The sequence below is a fragment of the Alexandromys fortis genome, unplaced genomic scaffold, assembly GCF_014885135.2.
Source record: "Alexandromys fortis isolate MF-2015 unplaced genomic scaffold, M_Fortis_MF-2015_v1.1 scaffold_9, whole genome shotgun sequence".
Lineage (NCBI taxonomy): Eukaryota > Metazoa > Chordata > Mammalia > Rodentia > Cricetidae > Alexandromys > Alexandromys fortis.
This window is the reverse complement of record NW_026067892.1, coordinates 22,000,981-22,020,147: the sequence shown is the minus strand read 5'-3', so window position 1 is coordinate 22,020,147 and position 19,167 is coordinate 22,000,981. Positions and strand designations below refer to the sequence as shown.

Sequence of the window (19,167 nt, the reverse complement as noted above, 5' to 3'; positions counted from 1 at the left end):
GCCAGGAGCCTGCTCATAGTGGGGCACTAGGTCGTCACAGAGAGGGAGGAGCAGGGTAGTTGCTCCAAGACTTTATCTAAATAGCCTAGAGTCTGCTGGTAAGCAAGGTAGTGGAGATTTGTACTTCAGCAGTCACTATACAATGAGAGTTACTTCCTTTTTGGGCAGATGCCAAGGTTTGTTTCTTACAGTCTTGACTCTTCTAGTTAGGGCTTTAGCTAACCACAATGACAGCAAAGCTTTCTGGATTGCTTACTGCTGAAGATCAGGTACTTTTGACACAGTAGAATTTGAGCCTCTGCGCTTGCCGTACTCCAGAATTGCTTTCCTGCTTCCTCTCAATGTACTTTTGTACTCGCTGAACTCCGGGGCAGTCCAGCCTTGGGATTGCTGACAGCTCGAACTCGAAGGTAAGAACACAGTTTACCTTAAATGTCTGACCTAAGTTGTTGGTGCATGCTCTCAGTTTTCAGGCGTGCATGCTGATGTAGAAGTAGGTTAGCCCAAGCCTGAAAGATCCTAAGTCCTAAGAAACCTGAGAAAAATTATAAAAGGCATAAGAAACCAACACCAGCTGTGCTCAGATTCAAAATCCATGCACTCTTTCCCATGATACCATTTCCCTTATGCACCTTGATCTTCCCAGCCGCCCGACCCCCACCCCGATCCTGACAGCCTCTTCCCTTGCCAGCCAACTGGACTTTTCTGGCTATTTCTGTTTCTTCTCCCCACAGAGCCTTCCTTTTGTCACAGCCTCAAGCTGAGTCTATAAAAGGGACTTGACCAGATAGATCCCCATCATCTCCAGCTCGTTCCTTACATAAACAAGCCGCCATAGCACCGTGGCCACGGGCCTGTAACGTTTACAAGCAGTGGACGATCCGCTAAGGGCAAGGTGGAGGATTTCTGGGAGTCTGAGGCCTGTCTGGGGGACAGCGTGAGGCTCTGTCTTAGAAACCGAAGCAAAAAGGGCTAACTGAATGGAAAAGAGCAGTAATTTCTGCTCACGGAGATTGTTTCACAAAGGAGGCCACACTGACCCAGCCTGGCAGGTTGAAAAAGTGGCTGCCTGGGAAAGTTTGTCTGTCTGCCCAATTCTAAAAATATCAGGGGCCATAGCTCATGCAAACTATAAGAAGAACCCAAAGGGAGGGTGACAAGGTCTCGACATTTCTATGGGGACTAAACAGCATTGTGTCCTCTCCAGCACCACCCTCTCTCCCCAGCCCTGCTGCACCTCCTTCTTCCAAGTTTCCACCAGGTTCTACTCTGTGGGGCCAACCCAGCAGGTGGGGACACAATGCACCAGGGCATCAAGTACTTTTCATCCTCCACCGGTCTTGGCAGCAGTCTCAGCTTCTGAAGGCTGTCTTTCTCCCACAGCCCTGCACGCTGTGGCCATCAGACCTGTGTGCCTCTCGCCGTCCCATGAGGTTCTCAGGAGTAGAAAATGCCAGCATTAGATTTACCTAGGCTGCCAGACCCAGACCCGGGAGAGAGTCAGTTGTTCCCCTGTAATCACTGTTGCTGCCCAGCAACAGGAGAGAAGTTTGGATTACACACCAGTTACAAGTCTGGAAACTACACAAGACAAACCATTCACAAAAGGACAAAATCGATTTGCTTATCTAAAGCATCTGGAGTTCGAGGAGACAGAAAGGGAAAAGGTGGTAGCCAGGGTCCGGGGATTTAGCATGAAGGCGCCCCCTAGTTTCCATCTAGGAAAGTGAAAAGTTGTCTGGAGACAAAGGGGGATGGTGGACATGCAATGGTGGGAATATCACTAAAGCCACAGAGCTGTGCACTTGGAGCTAAGAGTCCTTTGCGTGCGGTGTATGCTCTGTCACAGCATTTTAAAAACTACATTTTGTTCTTTTCTCACAGGCCCTGGACCCTCCACTATGGCCTTGACCCCAGAATTGAGCAAACAAGCAAAATGGAAAGAGATAGCAGGGATTCCCCTGGCAGCTGCGACCGTGGACAACTGGAACCAGATTCAGGCCTTCAAGGCCAAGCCAGATGACCTCCTCATTTGTACTTATCCTAAATCAGGTAACTCAGGGTGACAGCTTCAGTCTCACTGTCTGAGCCATCTGAACTCCTCACCTGGTTAGAACTCCCTGTAATGGCAAACCTGTCCCCTCTTGTCCCATGGTAAATTTAGTCCATCTCAGATGCCTGTGCCTCTGGGTTTTCTGAAGCTCACTCCCCTCTGCCATTCACTGTTCTGGGAAGAGGTGAGCGTTGTCTCTGCTGTTCTGCTCCCTGTGGAGACCCAAAGTCTTCCTGTCAGAGCTAACAGGATCCACCTGGCCCCACGCCCCTTCTTCAGGATGCTTGGAGAAAGAATGGTGGGTTTAGGACCTTTACACGTCCCTGTGTCCTCAGGGACAACATGGATTCAAGAGATCGTGGACATGATTGAGCAGAACGGGGATGTAGAGAAGTGCCAGCGAGACATCATTCAACATCGGCACCCTTTTATTGAGTGGGCACGGCCACCCCAGCCATCAGGTAAGAGCCCCTGACTCCCTAGGTGTTCCTCCCCCATCTTGTCGCTTTCCTTGCCTTGGCTCACAATCGCTCCTCTTCCTCTTTTTCCGCCTCCTCTTCCTCATCCCCCCCCCCCTTTATATAAGAGAGGATCTCTAAACATAGTCCTGACTATCCTGGAACTCACTATATAGACCAGGCTAGCCTCGAACTCACAGAGCTCTGCTTGCAACTTTCTCCAGAGTGCGGAGTTAAAGGCACACATCCTCATGCCCAGATCCATCTCTTTCCTTGTCTTTATTCCCACCAGTGTGAGTCAGCAAGGAAGGAAGATGTATGTAAAGGTGAAGTTGTACCTTATTTTCTTATCACACTCTTGCTCTGATCTTGTACAACTGGAGACAACAGGAAGGTGCAGACAGACACCCAACTCCTCCATGGAAGGAAACCCCATTAGAGAGTCTGCATTTCATTTTCCCTCACCTCAGTTTAACTCAATGGTTTCGCAGAGCCAGTTAGTACAAGGGTTGTGTATAGAAGTGCAAAAATCATAAACCATGTGTCAGCGAGCATGTTTTTGTTTCACAGATGAAAGGGCACACACAGCACGGTTTGACTCTGGCTGGCAGGGGAATGAGAAGGACCTGCTCTCTGGTCCTGACTGGCTCTGCATGCGTAGGACACACTTGTCTGGTCTCAGCTTCCAGCTCATTGCCCTCCAAGTGACAGACCAAACCCCTTGAGATTCCCATAAAATGTTCTCAGGTTTGGGGCTTAAGAGAACATGAAGAAGAGATGAACGGCTTGTCCAAAAGAATTTGTAATGCCGTGGGCATAAGGGCAGACAGCCGCAGGGAAGGACTCTGATAAGAATCTAGCTGATGTGACGGGATGAGGGGAGGGGTCTCTTCCTATACACCGCAGGGACGTGGAAGGCTGTCTCAGGGGGAGCAGGACTCCAGGGTAGGAATGTGCAGCTCTCGTCCTGTGTGTGGGTACATGTGCTTGAGGCTGTGCGCCCTGCACAGATGAGTGGTCCACACTGGGAGTGGCTCTCTGATATCCGGAGGTCGGCCAGTCTCCTGGAATCTGGGCACCCAGGAAATCTGTTATTCTGTGGGCTTAGAGATCTGCATGTGAGTTCCTGCTGGGGGCTCACAGTGACCTATAAAGTCATGAGAGAAAAAGCCAGATGCAGGTGGAAATGGCCTGAGGACCAGTCTGGTTTGGATTTTCTTAGTAGGACACAGTTATCTAAGACTCCTCTTATCTTCTATAAACTGACAAAGTAGATTCATTCAAACCTCATATCCAGCTCTCAAATTAGGTAAGTCTACAAACACAAAAACCATACCAGTAATCCCTCTAAGGGGGGCCCCTCAAAATACAAAAAGTAAGAAGATTCATGTGTGGATGGTGGGTAAGCTGGGCATCACCTGGAGGGGAAGTTCCCATGTGCCGACCGTACTGTTCGGTCATCTCCTGAAATCTGTTCAAGGTGTGGATAAAGCCAATGCGATGCCATCCCCAAGGATACTAAAGACCCATCTTTCCACGCAGCTGCTGCCACCGTCTTTCTGGACAAGTAACTGTAAGGTAAGACAGCATCAGTTCCCTGGAGTACTGGGGCAGGAAGCCTAGAGAACTCGGCATGCAGACGCTGGGTGAGAATTCCTTCTCTGTACTGTCTTTCCACTACCTCTGAGTGCTAACACACAGCAGGAAAGTCACACATGAAGATCGATTCAGCAGAGTGTTTCCCTGGATGGTTTCACACACTGTAAAGACAGAGGCCAGACTGAGTTGTTAGAGATCTTCTAGTCTTCAGTGAAGCAGACTGGGGTAGGGGTTGGGAACGTGAACCACGGCCTGGAGGAGGTATCATAGAATGGAGCAGAGACACGATAGAACAGAAAAAGTTCAGAACGGTAAATCAAAGTAGAGCCACGGAGCGAATGCTTTTGTCTGCAGCCTCAGAAGCCCCCGTGCCTGTTTTACTTTTTCCAGGGCAGTGTCGTGTATCCTAGTGTCTAGTCTAGTGTGTTCCTGCCACCTGGAGGATGCTGGACCAGGCTGGGCATGAACAAGGATAGAGTAACCTCTAGTGGGTAGAGCTGAGGTCTCACAGTAAGGTAACATTTGCTGAGAAGAATACAATCCACATAGACTGGGATAAAGGAAAAGAGGACAGAAAGTGTCTAGAGAGATGGCTCAGTGGTTAAGAGCACTGGCTCTTCTTGTAGAGGAGCCTGGTCCACTTCCCAGACCCAGTGACAGCTCACAACAGTATGAACCTTTGGTTCTCAGAGATTCCGTGCCCTCTTCTGGTTTCTGGGGTACTGCAGGCACATTGTGCACTTGCATGCATGTAGGTAAAACACCTATACATAAAAACTAACTTAAAATTAAGTGTTAGTTACTAAGGACTAACAAACTTCTAGATGACAGAAGTATAGTTGGGATTTCCACGAATAAAGGTCTGTTCTCATGACAGTAAAGATGGAGGAGGGGTGCAAATTCTATTTCTGGCATTACTGAAACTGAAAATCATGAAAACACTGAAGAATACCCCTTTAAGTTGTCCAGCTGAAATCAAACAAGGTGAAAAAGAAGTCTCTGAGTTACAGAAAAATAGATAGTAAATAAAATTATTTTATTTTATAAAAAGCAAAAAAAAAAAAAAGCTTCTCTTCCACAATGGGCTAAAGAAGGTAACATTTGTAGGAAACAATTCCCCTTCTAGATGTTCTCAAGAACACAAGGATTTTATTGGACTTTGCTGTGCCCTTTCCTCCCTGTCACAGAGTTAGTGAACCAGTCTACCCCTGTATAAGGGGTCTTGGAGAATACTGAGACAGAAAAACAGCCTGAGTATGGGGTTGTGCCAGGGTATTTGATGCCCTGGGTGATTCAGCAACATGAACTTTGGTATTTCCATGGGGACTGGCAGAAAGCCTAAGCACAAGAGAGAGAAGAAGGAGCAGAGAACAGGGGTAGCAAAGGTGAGCAGGAGGAACTGTGCTCTGTGATCCAGAGAAGGGTCTACAATAGCTATGTCTTCAGTTTTGAATGAGTGAGTTTGTTAAATATACAGCAAGCCAAAGAAAAAACGAATAGGAATAAACAGTAAGCAGCGTGCAGACAGGAGAGAGAAACAGAGAGAGATTGATAGATAGATAGATAGATAGATAGATAGATAGATAGATAGATAGAGATAGATAGATAGATATAGATGATAGATAGATAGATAGATAGATAGAGATAGATAGATAGATAGATAGATAGATAGATAGATAGATAGATAGATAGAACTTTCTCCCTATGGCTGAGCTTTCCCAGGTCTGAATTTCTTGCTTCTCTTCCCCAATAGACAAAACAAGATAACATCTGTAGGAAATAGCTCCCCTTCTAGATGTTCTCAAGAACTCAGGCACTTTTGCGGTGCCCTTTGCTCCCTGTCACAGAGCAAGGGGACCAGTCTACCCCGAGATAAGGGGTCTTGAGAACACTTGGGTGTGAAGTGGGGGTGGAACAACTCACTTCCAGGGCCAGCTTCTTAGTTCAAACAGGACAAGACAATTTATCAATATAATGTATATCGTGGGCAGAAAAGGAGACCACGGGTCCTCTCCCAAACTCCTTTCCCTGCCCTGAACAAGACACTGCAAGCTCACAACTCAGCATAAGGTGACCCCCCCTCCCCCACCCCCACCGCCTGAGTCTCCAGATTCTGACTGTACTCACCAGCCCACATTTCAGCACACAAAGGACAGGGCCATCATAGGAATGTCTGCTAGCCCAACAGCTGAGCTAGCCCCAAGAACTTCTGACACATCCGTTACGTGTAGAAAAGAGAATGTTAAAGTTGCACAAAAATGAACAATTGTATCAAAATGACACGAAGAAATAAGAGGCAAATGTAATCAGAATCATCAAATAAATATGGTGTTTTGTAATTGAATATATATATGTACACACACATATATGTGTGTGTGTATATATATATATATATATAATCACTTAAAATTAAAAATCAAAACTAGCCTAACTCTCAGATCTGAATAGGAAAAAAAGTATGAATTTAGGATGGGATGAGAGCCGAGGAAAGACGAGAGTGATGCGGTGTGGCTGGAAGTCACACACATGAAAAGGAAAGAAGACACAAAATGCCAGGCAGTGTGAATGTGAAAGACACCTGAGGTTTAAAGCTTAAGAATTCAAGAAGAAAAAGGCGTCCAACTTTAGAAAACATTCTCCATCGGAGCATGGCAGCATGGTGACTTGGAGGAAGCATGTGTCAGACCTCTGAGATGGTGACAAGGTTTCTCAACAGGGTTCCTCAACCTGGCCCTTTATTCAAACAACTTGGTATACAAAAACACACAGATGCAAAAATGATTACCGCAGAGGAATGCGGGTGCTCCCAGAAAATAGGAGACATGGTGCTGTTTCATGACGCAAACACCAGGTGGAGCTACTGCTCATCCAGAAACCAAGCTGAGGTTTCTGGAAGGCTCACTGGCACACAGGTGACAGTGGGCTAACAGGCCCGAGTTTTAGAGGAAGAGTTTGCTCCTCATATCAAAGGGAACATCAAGACTTGGACTAACTATTAATGAGTTAATAGTGCCTGGCTTGCGGCAGCATAAACTGCAAGGACGCTCCTCCAGGTTGTGCAGCCAACGCGGAAGAGCGGCGCGGTCCTCGCGAGGACTCGGCCAGAGCGAGAGCTCAAAGCGTCACATATTTATGCCGCTCTAACCACCTCTCTTCCTCTCCAAAGTTCCTTTACGTGGCTCGGAACGCCAAAGACTGCATGGTTTCCTACTACCACTTCTACAGGATGAGCCAGGTGCTCCCAGATCCAGGCACCTGGGACGAGTATTTTGAAACCTTCATCAGTGGGAAAGGTAAAGAGAAACGCTCCTGTATTCTTCCTTCAGTAGAGCTGAGTGGAGAGAGCCATGCATGACACTTGCGTCCCCAGGATGTCATGCACCTCCTTAGACACTGACCGGGACCATGTAGAGGAGGCTGGTTTCTTTCACTGTGAAGAAACCCATCCCTCAGCAAGCAGCCCCGTTTTACTTCAAAAGCCTTTATTCCAGGTTCCTGGCCTGTAGAGTTCCCCACCTCCTGGGTGTCCCTGTCATCATACGAGGTGCAGGTAACTGTGCGTAAATAACATAAAGGACTTTAATTTGCCAAATTAAAACCGTAGGACTGACCCAAAGCACGTGACATCAGATTAAAGCAGCTCGGTGACCTGAGACTATATCAGACACAAGATTTTTCCTTCACCATGTCTCTAGCCTCTGATGCCCTTTAAGTAGAAGAAGAAAGGAGAAAAACCTGACTCTCCGAAGGTTTGTGTTCACGAAAGCTGTTCTTGTTTGCTACAGTAAACTGGGGATCCTGGTTTGACCATGTAAGAGGATGGTGGGAAATTCGAGATAGATACCAGATTCTCTTCCTCTTCTATGAAGATATGAAGAGGGTAAGTAAATTACGGCTGCAGGATCAGGGACAGAGGAGCTGCTTGAGGAATATGCTTCTCACAGGGATGTCTGGGGAAATGGGATCATGTTAAACTCTATTCCAGTCCAACGCAATGCTACCCTCCCCCGGCAGGACCCAAAGCGTGAAATCCAGAAAGTAATGCAGTTCATGGGAAAGATCTTGGATGAAGAGGTGCTGGATAAAATCGTCCAGGAGACATCATTTGAGAAAATGAAAGAGAACCCTATGACAAATCGTTCAACGGTTCCCAAATCTATCCTGGACCAGTCCATTTCCCCTTTCATGAGAAAAGGTTTGCGGGGAATTCTTCCTTTCTAATTCTGAGACGGTGCACCCCAAATACACGTATTATGCTCCTAAGGAGGCTAGGGACTCGTTTCTGTTACACAGAGATTCTACAAACTAAGTCTTACAGAGAACTAAGGCCAGCGCTACTCTGGTGCACACCTCACTGGGAGCCATGCCTGAGGGTAGACTCATCAGACCTGGGGTCTGGAAACCGGGAGTTAGCACTCTGCTCTAAGGCTCTGTTTGTAAGGAGAGCGACTGTCCGCATGCGTGTGTCCTGTCTTCCACCCCTGTGTCTTTCTTCTACTCCATAGCCACTGCTTCGACTTCTGTGCTTGACTTCATTTGGACCACAACCCCAAGCTGTTCAGGCTCATGACTTTCCACATGTACTGCAGTGAACCATCTCTTACCGCCTCCTTCTTCCTGAGGGAGGAATTCTGTTGGGCCCAGATGATCCAGTTTTAAGAGGAAAGTGTTACTGTTTTCTTAAAAATTAGTACATTAAGTAACTTTAGAAAACAGTACTGATTTGACCATTTCACACAGATCCTCACTAAAATCCACTTCACAGGAAACTAGAAGCAACACAAGTCCCTCCTTCCTTCTCATAGCACTTGCATTTCCTTCCACCACAGCACAACCACGACCTGGGGTTCACCTGTTGCTCTACAACAGCTTTCCTTTTTCTTTCCGTGCTTGAGTTCATTTATTTCATGGTTCTTCCGGTCTACAACGTCTCCCAGGCCCCTGAAATAAAGCAGCTCCACCTCCTTTCTCCCTTAATAACGGTGAGAATTTGGTGAGTAGCCTTTCCTCAGGCCCACCCACACCCACCATATCTGCACACTCTGTGTTTGCTTCTTTCCTCGCTTGCCTTGGCCATAGGCACAAATATAGATGCCTTGATAGAAAATTGTTCACTCAAACACAAAATGTAGCTACACTATATATTTTTGCTTACGGGAATATGGAGCGTCTCTGCAGGTCAAGGAACACAGATCTCAGCTATCGCTGTTTGTAGAGGTCACATGGGACATGCTGTCAATCACCCAGTTATGTCTCTAATTATAGAAACAATAGATTCGGTGTTTCAATATTTACGGTTAATGCTACAATAAACACTTTTTTAATATTTATTTATTTATTTATTTATTATGTATACAACATTCTGTCTGTATGCCTGAAGGCCAGAAGAGGGCGCCAGACCTCTTTACAGATGGTTGTGAGCCACCATGTGATTGCGGGGAATTGAACTCAGGACCTTTGGAAGAGCAGGCAATGCTCTTAACCACTGAGCCATCTCTCCAGCCCCTACAATAAACACTTTTGTTCATCAAACTGAATGATTTCCCACAAGAATCACAGGTGTTACAAAGAGTTTTTTTCCTATCTAAAATTTCAATGAATGCTTGTTGAAAAATAGTATCTCATTGTAATTATCACCAAATTCTTTTTCATTGAGATATAATCTACATGAAAATAACTCACAGAAATTAACTGTACAGTTCAACCATTTTTATTTAAAAAAAAAAGTAAACAACTAAGCAACCAACATCTGAATCAAGGCAGCAAAGAATTCCATCATCTTGGGACATTTCCTTGTCTTTTCCAGTCAATCTCCTATAGAGAACAATGTCCTTGTCCCTCACTATTGGTTGATTTTGCTTGTTATTTGAAATAAGGAAAACATACACATGAGATATCACCGTATATATTTCCTTATGTCTAGGATCTTTTGACAGCATAGTGGCAGCGGAAGACCACGGGGATGGTTATATGTCTGCCATTTATTCGTTTTGTAACTGTGATTATGTCTATATGTATACCAGAGAGCCAGGAGCCCAGGCCACCAAGCTCCCTTGAATTATTTGTCCACTGAGTTAGAAGCTGGTGCCCTGCACAGGGACCACTAGGGCTGCCTCTCAGACAAGAGGGCTAAGAAAATGAGGAACTGCCACGCCAGCTCCAAAGTGGGTACTCCACACTCTACTCAGGGGCACGGAGTCTGTCCATCAGAGGCTGATGTTCCTGTCTGGGCTCATCTTTTAGGAACTGTGGGGGATTGGAAGAACCACTTCACTGTGGCCCAGAATGAGAAGTTTGATGAAATCTACAGACAGAAGATGAAGGGAACGTCTATAAACTTCTGCATGGAACTCTGATCAAGATGTAGATAGATGACAAGAACATGGGAGCTGCTGCTCGGGCAGAAGAAGTTCTGAAAGCACACTGTGAAATACTCAAGACTGTGGCTCAGTCTCTATGAATTTTAACACCATGTTATAATTTCATAAACGTGGATCATGGCTAATGTGTAATCTTTCCACTATTCACTATGAATTAGTAAGTCAACTTAATAATATAAGGAAAACATAAATAATACTTGCATACTACAAAATTCAAGTTTCCATTCTTTTAGAACAGTGATTCTCGACTTGCAGGTCATGACCCCTTTGGATTTATAGTTCAGATATCCTGCATGTCAGATGTTTGTATTACAATTCATAACAGCAAAAATGCATTTATGATGTGGCAACAAAATAATTTTGTGTTTGAGGGCCACTGCAACACAACAAGGAAATATATCAAAGGATGTAGCATTAGGAAGGTTGAGAACCACTGTACTAGAAGGTATGGCCTGACTCTGAAGTATTCTACCCTAAGTACTAGCAAAGAAATAATAGATTTTATCTCTATGAATGTACATGAAATTCCTAAAGTCATTCCTGCTCAGTCAGGGTTTTGCCTGGCTGAAATGGAAAGAATCATTGTGTGGATGATGTGTTGCAAGCAGGCCTTGGGAACACGTTCAACCTGGTGCGAGGAAAATGAGGGAAAGACTCCAAGGAGATGCCAGAAATCCCAACCTTAATAAAGGGAATCCTGAATCTGTGCCGTTAAAGCAGAAAGAAAGCATTATATTTTGATGAAAGTAGAATGAAGGCATGGTGCTCAGTTTGGAGCCAACTGGGTTTTGATCTACAGTCATGCCATCTGAGGAGCAAACTGTAACCAAACCAAGTGTGTCTTTCATCTAGCTTCCATATTTGCCTATTTTGACTGAAGCTGTCTGTATTTGCTGGCCAGCAAGCTTATCTCTACCTCCTGCTATGTTCCATGTTGAAAAGAAACAGATCATTTTCTGGCTAGGTACCACTCATCAGACTTGATCAGATCAGCAATTTAAACACACCTGGAGCCAAACTCCAGATTGCTTCACTGTTCCTCCACCACCCCCTTAAGTCTAAGTCCATCTCCCCTCCTCCTCCTTTCCTCCTTTCCTTCCTTTCCCCTCCTCTTCCTTTATCAATCCTCTGTTGCTCATCCATCTTTCTCTCCCTACCCAGGTGCTCACCAAATCACCACGGTGCTCATCACTGGGTCCGTGCTAGGTATATCTTAGACAGCAATGTTACCAGGGAACAGTGCTAGGTATATCTTAGACGGCAATGTTACCAGGGAACAGTGCTAGGTATATCTTAGACGGCAATGTTACCAGGGAACAGTGCTAGGTATATCTTAGACGGCAATGTTACCAGGGAACAGTGCTAGGTATATCTTAGACGGCAATGTTACCAGGGAACAGTGCTAGGTATATCTTAGACGGCAATGTTACCAGGGAACAGTGCTAGGTATATCTTAGACGGCAATGTTACCAGGGAACAGTGCTAGGTATATCTTAGACGGCAATGTTACCAGGGAACAGTGCTAGGTATATCTTAGACGGCAATGTTACCAGGGAACAGTGCTAGGTATATCTTAGACGGCAATGTTACCAGGGAACAGTGCTAGGTATATCTTAGACGGCAATGTTACCAGGGAACAGTGCTAGGTATATCTTAGACGGCAATGTTACCAGGGAACAGTGCTAGGTATATCTTAGACGGCAATGTTACCAGGGAACAGTGCTAGGTATATCTTAGACGGCAATGTTACCAGGGAACAGTGCTAGGTATATCTTAGACGGCAATGTTACCAGGGAACAGTTTTCATTTGGAGACCTAGAGGAAACGACTTCCTGGTGACACCCCACGTTCAGCCATGAACAATTAAAGAAGCTTTTCCCCACACAGTAACATGTCTCCTTCATGTCTTGTTTAGCGTGTGTATTTCCTGAACATCTAATATGAAGCCAGCCACAGGATACTTAGGATATGTTTCACATTTCTTCAGCAAGCACAACTTTTTAATGATTTTTTCATCCTATGGCACCTGTCACATGTGGTTTCCTTTTCTACTTTATGGCTGGAGAACACTTTGTATTTACAAGTCGACAGGCATTTGTGTTGTTTGCAGTTTGGGGTTCTCATCCACCATTCCTCTGTTGATACGTGAGGGTCCATTATTTCCATATCCATCACGGAACTCAGACTGTTTCAAATATCAGGTATTTTATAACACTCCCCCCCCCGTGTTGTGTGTGTGTGCACGCGCGTGCGTGCATGTGTGTATGTATCCATGTGTACTTTTATAAGAATCTAGAGGAGGACACTGGTGGTACTCTGTGTCATCACTTTCCAGTCTATTCTCTTGAGACAGGGTTCATTGGTTATGGTGGTAAGCCAATGGACAGCAAGTCCCAGATGTCTTCTTCTCTGTACCCCGCAGACTAAGATTATAGGCTTCTAGATTATTCTATATATTCTGGGAGTGGGAACTCAGGGCCTAATGCTTGAACAGCAAGTGCCTTACCCATCAAGCCTTCTTCCTAGCTGAAACTGGTACAAAACTTTCTGCACATCTACTGGAAATCGAATGTGTTTCTGCTATATAGTTATTCCCTTGAAAGTCGAAATGCAATTGGTGTACCACTTTTATCTGAAGAGGGTCTCATTTACCACTATCTTGAAATGCCATTGGCCATCTATATAAGCCTTAACATTTAAAGTTTTGTATAATAACCACACGTGTTAATGTCTTCAGGAATGTGCAGCATATCAGCAGAATTATTACCAAAACTACCACGGAGAAAACACTAGCATGCACACAGTTCTGACAGGATGATCATGCAGGATGTGTTTTCTCTAGGACAACTAGTTCATTGAAAGAACTGACAGGGTTCCGGAAGTAGTTTGAAATATTCAAGACTCATCAGTGCATGAAGTAACCTCCAAATATCACTGAGAATTCTTTAAACCTGAGACGTAACATTATCCTCTGTCTGGAATGTCAACCTAATATAAGACAGTCAAAGACTCTTAGCAGAATAAATGTAAGGCACTTGCCATCAAAGCTAACAATTCCCAGAACTGTGTCCAATTCCCAGATCCCCCACAGAGGAAGGAAAGAACAAAATACTGCAGAGTTTTTTTTTGACTTCTATGTGTGTGCTTTGGCATGAGTGTACACATACACACACACACACATCCACAAAATGTAAATTTAAAATTTACCCAAAGCACAAAAATGAATCCCAAATTAACATAATAACATAAATCTAATAGTTTTTTCTAACACTAAATGGAAATGAAAGGAATGAAAAAAAAAGGAAGAAAAAGTTAAACACAAAAGTAGATAGTTATGGTTATGCTAAAAATAAAGTAGTTATAAGTATTGTAACTGTATTCTTGCTTGATACCTGTTTTACTATCTGTAAATTTACCATGTTAAAGTTAAAGCCTTCCTTTTTACTTAGACAGAAAAGCAGAGGTGATGTGGGATTTTCCTCTGTATGCTGTCAATGTGTTTTGCTATTGAATAAAGCTACTTTGGTCCTGTAGCAGGGAAGAATAGAGAGAGCTGGGAAAATAACTTGAAGCTAGAAGAAAGAGTCATAGTCAGAAAGGTGTAATGTATCCAGTGCAAGAGACAGAAGCTGGAAGGAACCATGCCCGTAGGCCACAACAATGTGGTGATACATGGATTGATAGATATGTGTGAATTAAGACATGAGTTAGTCAGGAATATGCCTAAACTATTGGCCTAGCGGTGTTGTAATTAATATAGTTTCTGTGTGATTATTTTGGGCCTGGGTGGCTAGAAATGAAAGAGCAGCCTCTGCCTACCTCTTCCCTTTTTATGGACTACTGGAATATTTGTGGATTATTACAGTTATTTTTTATATTTCTGAGTTCATCAGTGAATTTTTCTGATAATACAAGACAATGTTAACACATTGCTTCTTTGAGATTGTGTTGCCTAGTCTTATTATTTAGACTTTTAAGTTTTCCATTGATTCTTGTATCTCTCCTTGTTATATATGAGTTTGTTTCTCTAGGGGGATGCAAGGAAAGATGGGGGGTTACAGAGGGTCTGTGACGCCAGGAGAGATCTTCCATCCAGGCATGAGGACTCTAGTAATGATGGACACCAAGTGGGAATCTGAAGCAGGTTCATTCCCATCAGACAAAGCTTGTCTCCACGAACTTCAAAGTTTCTCTGAAATCAGGAGATCCAGCACCACCAAAAAGCAGGCTTCGTTAATATCAGGCCTGTGCTACAATGACAGAAGAAGGGATCTGGAATTGAGGCTACTTGCAGGGTCACCGAATTTCTGGTGTGGATAAGTAGAAGAGACACATTCAGTGTATGACTGTGGGACAGCAAAGAATCTGCCTTGACTTCGGAACAACTTAGGGGTGGGAGGGATGGATAGGAACCCTCTTTGATAGACCCATGTTCATTGTATACATTTATGTTGTGATAAAATTTCATAAACACGGGGTCATAAGAAGAAACATATCTGGCCCATTTACAGAATAAAAGCCCATGGAGGTGGGAGAGAGGCAAGAAAGAAGCTGGAAGATTGAAGGCAAAAGCAGTAGATTGAGTGTCACACTCCAACCTCAAGCAGAAAGTAGGGAGAACAGAGAATAGCTTGCTCATCTCAAGACACACTCGGGGACAGCCTTCTGCCACTAAGGCTCTACAATATAAAGTTCCCCAAACTGTACCATCAACTACACTTGAGGGTCCATGTGTTCAAATGACCATCCATATGAGATTTTTTTGTTCATTTTTTATTGATTTTTATTGAGCTCTACATTTTCCTCTGCTCCCCTCCCTGTCTCTCCTCTCCCCTTCAGCCCTCTCCCATGGTCCTCATGCTCCCAATTTGCTCAGGTACTTTTTCCATTTTACATAATGAACACAGTTCCCCATTCCCCTTCTCCCACTTACCACCAACTTCCACAAACCCCACCCCAATTCACTCCTCAGAAAGGCCTCCCACGGAGATTCAGGGTTGAGCAAAGCAACCGCCATAGAGAAAGGGCTCCAAAAATGAGTTCATGCACTAGGGATAAAGTCTGGTCCCATTCCCGATGGTCCCACAAAGTGTCCAAGGCACACCACTGTCCCCCACAATGAGAGGGCCTACTTTGGTCCTATGCAGGTTGTATAGATATCAGTTCAGAGTCAGTGAGTTTTCACTAGCTCGGGTGAACTGTCTCTGTGGGTTTCTCCATCATAAACGTCACCCCTTTGCTCATACAAACCCTCTTCCCTCTCCTCAGCTGGACTCTGAGAGCTCAACCCAGTGATTACAGGGTGAAGATTTTTCAGGGTGGAAATTGGTCAAAATCCAATGCCTGATCTGTTCTCAGCTCAGAGAATAGCTAGATTTCATGCTTAGGGATTTGTTGATTTTGTACTCGGGGATTGGATGGATTACCTGTGCAGAGACTGGTTAGTTTTTGTGCTGAGTTTGTCAGAATAAGAATGCATTCTCTAAGTCTGGTTTCTGGTCTAAAGTGTGTTGCATTCACTGACCCCTTTTAACATTTTGTCTCTAATATCAGGGTCACTGAGGGTGCTCTGATCTCAGGTCCGGCTCTGTTTTTTGGCTGTGATTTCAGGGAAAATGGGGTTTCTTTGGCTCTGCTAAGAGAGCGCTTCTTTGGCTGTACCTTTGACTCTATCCTACCCAGAGTAAGTTCATCAAAACATTCCCATGAATGCCGGTACAGCATTGTGGTCATGCTCTTCTGCTCAATTTTACTTCCTCCACTCCATCCCTGTGACTGCTATAGGTTCATTTATAAATGCTCACCCTCTTCTTGCTAATATCCACAGTCAAAACCTCATGTTTTTGTTCGTGGAATACCTCCTTGTCTGTGATAATATCTCTAGTTGTAGCTACACTGTGTATAGCAGAAGACTTCAGGGATCACTGTGTCTGAGTATGGACTCCACCCTAGAATCTGAACATGTACTGCTACACTCTTGTCAGTTTCTTTATGTAAATTATCCCCCGGATTTTTCCTCTATCTAAGGGCCTGAAAAGGCATCATTGTGTTATTTGGAATATCTCAGATTTCAAGACAGAAAATTCATAGCTATAATCTGCCATTCTGAAGCTACACAAATATTTTTCTAGCATTACGTGTCCTAAAATTTCCCCCAAAATAAAGTGACTTAAGTTGAGCTGAACATCATGGGCAGCCAATAGAAGAGGACATTCTAAGAAAGGATGTCAGAATCTTAACATCTCTGGGTTCATATGGGGAGTTGATGCTTGCCTGCAACCTACCCATATATGCACAGGTGGGTCTTTCAGAAACAACACAGTCTTTTGTCTCATAAGCACTTCTGAAGCACACATCCTGCATTCCTTGAAACATAGCAACATAGTTCAGTTTTTTTCATCTCATTGACACACAGACGTGACGCATGTCTGTGACCTACCCACACATGACAGATGGCTGTCAAGGCCTTCAGAAACAACATAGTGCTCTGACTCACATTACCTCTGAAGTAAACATCCTTCAATCTATGGAACACGGTTCCATAGCACAGTTTTTTCTTGTCATTGATATATACTCATTTATGTGAATAGCAACATAGTCCAATTTTTTCAAGTCATGGACACGCTGACATGATGCATGTCTGTGACCTATCCACACATGCACAGGTGGCTGCCAAGATCCTTCAGGAACAACACAGTGCTCTGACTCACATTATATCTGAAGTAAACATCCTTCAGTCTATGGAACACACTTAAGTTATATAGGACATTTTTTTTTTCAAATCATTCATACACAGTGACTTATGTGGTCATGGAATAAGTTCCAGGAAAAGATCTAGAGATGTTCCTCATGAAGATAGGCAATCTAAAGAAGGAGGAGGATAGACCAACCATCCATCAGGTTATGTCAGCGGTGCACTTTCTCAAAAAGACACATTGCACATCATGATATTAGTGCATATCATCCAGCATGGAACTGGTTAGGTCAAGCTTAGTGATTTTGTTATAGCCACTCGGCTTGAAAGGGAAAGATGTTGGAGGAGGTTTGTGGCTCTTTACTCTATATGGTCCCAGAGAAATTGGCAACAAAACCCTACGATGGTTTGGCAGGTGATTAAGTGGAGCCTGGGCATCATCCTACATGGCATGGTCACTGGCCACTTTAATGTGTAGAAACCACCCTTGATGGTATGCACAGGATCATCACCACTACCGTGTGCCCCATTCATTACCATTTGTCAAAACCCTGTCACACTATCATTGCATGGTTACTCATGGTCCACATCTGGTAAATGCTAATAATAAGTCAACCTGTGCAACAACATTGGCTGGCCATGTTCAACAACGTGTATCACATGACAATAAGGAAATCATTCCCAGAGTCGTACAGCATATGTACAACATTGGTTATACCTGTGAAAAGATTGTGTCATTTCTAACACACAGGCAGAGACTAAATAATAAACTAACAGCAACAATCAATATACTCAAATACCAATTGAGCTATGAGGACAGCCATCAGCATGACAAGTCCTGGTTAAGTATGATTCATAAATGTCCTCTTAGCCTTCCTCTACCCTTGAAGAAAAGAGCTAGTGAGCCAGCATTTCATCAGTGCAGAAGCTGGGAAGATTCACTTTCAGAAAGAGGATGTGGAACAAAGAGGCAAGGGATGCAGAAGCTACACCATGCTCCATAGATACTTCTCCCTGGAGGAGACACCCTGTCCAGAACCCAGGTGACCAAATAATAAACTAACAGCAAAATCAATATTCTGAAATACCAGTTGAACATTGGGAACAGTCATCAGCATGATTAGACACACTGGTTAAATATGGTCCACACAGGTCCCTTTATCATCACTCTCCTCTTGAATAGGAGAGCAAATGAACCAGCTTTTTAATCAGCATAGAAGCTGGGAAGCGTCACTTTCAGGAACAGGGTTTAAAGAAAGAGGCGAGGGTTGCAGAAACCACACCATGCTCCACAGATACTCCAGTCTGGAGGTGTGCCTTCTTCAGCACCCACATGACTAAATAGTAAACTAACAGCAACAATAATATTCTCAACAACCAATTCAGCTATTAGGCCAGCCATAAGCAAGATATGTCCTAATTAAATATGATCTCTAAAGGTCCTCTTAGGATACCTCTCTCCTTGAAGAAGAGCTAGGGAACCAGGATTTCACTCAGTCTAGAGGTTGGAAAAATCACTTTTAGGAAGAAGGTGTGGAGGGAAGAGGCAATGGATGCAGCACCTACCCCATGCTCCACATTTAGTCTGTCCTGGAGTTGGTGCACTGATAAGCACCCAGGCACCAAAGATTAAACTAGCAACAGAAAATATCCTGATTGAAAACAACTGAGCTCCAGGAACAGCCATCTACTCAATGAGACCCTCTGGATAAACAGGACCTCTTGGGGTCCTCTTAGCATCCAACGCCCCTTGAAGAAGAGATCTAGTGAATCAGCTATCCAATAGTATAGATCACTTCCAGGAAGAGGGTGTGGAAGAAAGTGGTAAGAGATGCAGAAGCTACACCATACTTCACAGATTGTCCCATCTGAACAGCTGATGCCCTGTTCAGTATCCAGGTGGCCAAACTATAAACAATTAATATTCTGAACTAACAACTGAGAATATGGACAGCCATCATTACAAGGGGCAGCCAGCTTAAA

The 19,167-nt window shown here is 44.2% G+C and overlaps 1 protein-coding gene across 2 annotated transcripts; it reads left to right on the top strand.

Moving 5' to 3' along the window:
• Window positions 1–189: 189 nt before the first annotated feature.
• On the top strand, window positions 190–12,380 carry LOC126499174 (sulfotransferase 1C2). Of its 2 annotated transcripts, XR_007591019.1 has the most exons (9): window positions 190–410; window positions 1,885–2,052; window positions 2,389–2,514; window positions 3,992–4,089; window positions 7,277–7,403; window positions 7,896–7,990; window positions 8,125–8,305; window positions 10,354–11,816; window positions 12,257–12,380. XR_007591019.1 is itself a non-coding variant. In XM_050138269.1 (8 exons), exons 2-8 carry the CDS (start codon window positions 1,902–1,904, stop codon window positions 10,464–10,466), a joined length of 891 nt encoding a protein of 296 aa, XP_049994226.1. In that variant the 5' UTR covers window positions 190–410; window positions 1,885–1,901; the 3' UTR covers window positions 10,467–12,380. The 2 variants fall into 2 exon arrangements, 1 of the variants encoding a protein (XP_049994226.1); XM_050138269.1 differs by having other exon boundaries at window positions 10,354–12,380.
• The last annotated feature ends 6,787 nt before the right edge of the window (window positions 12,381–19,167 follow it).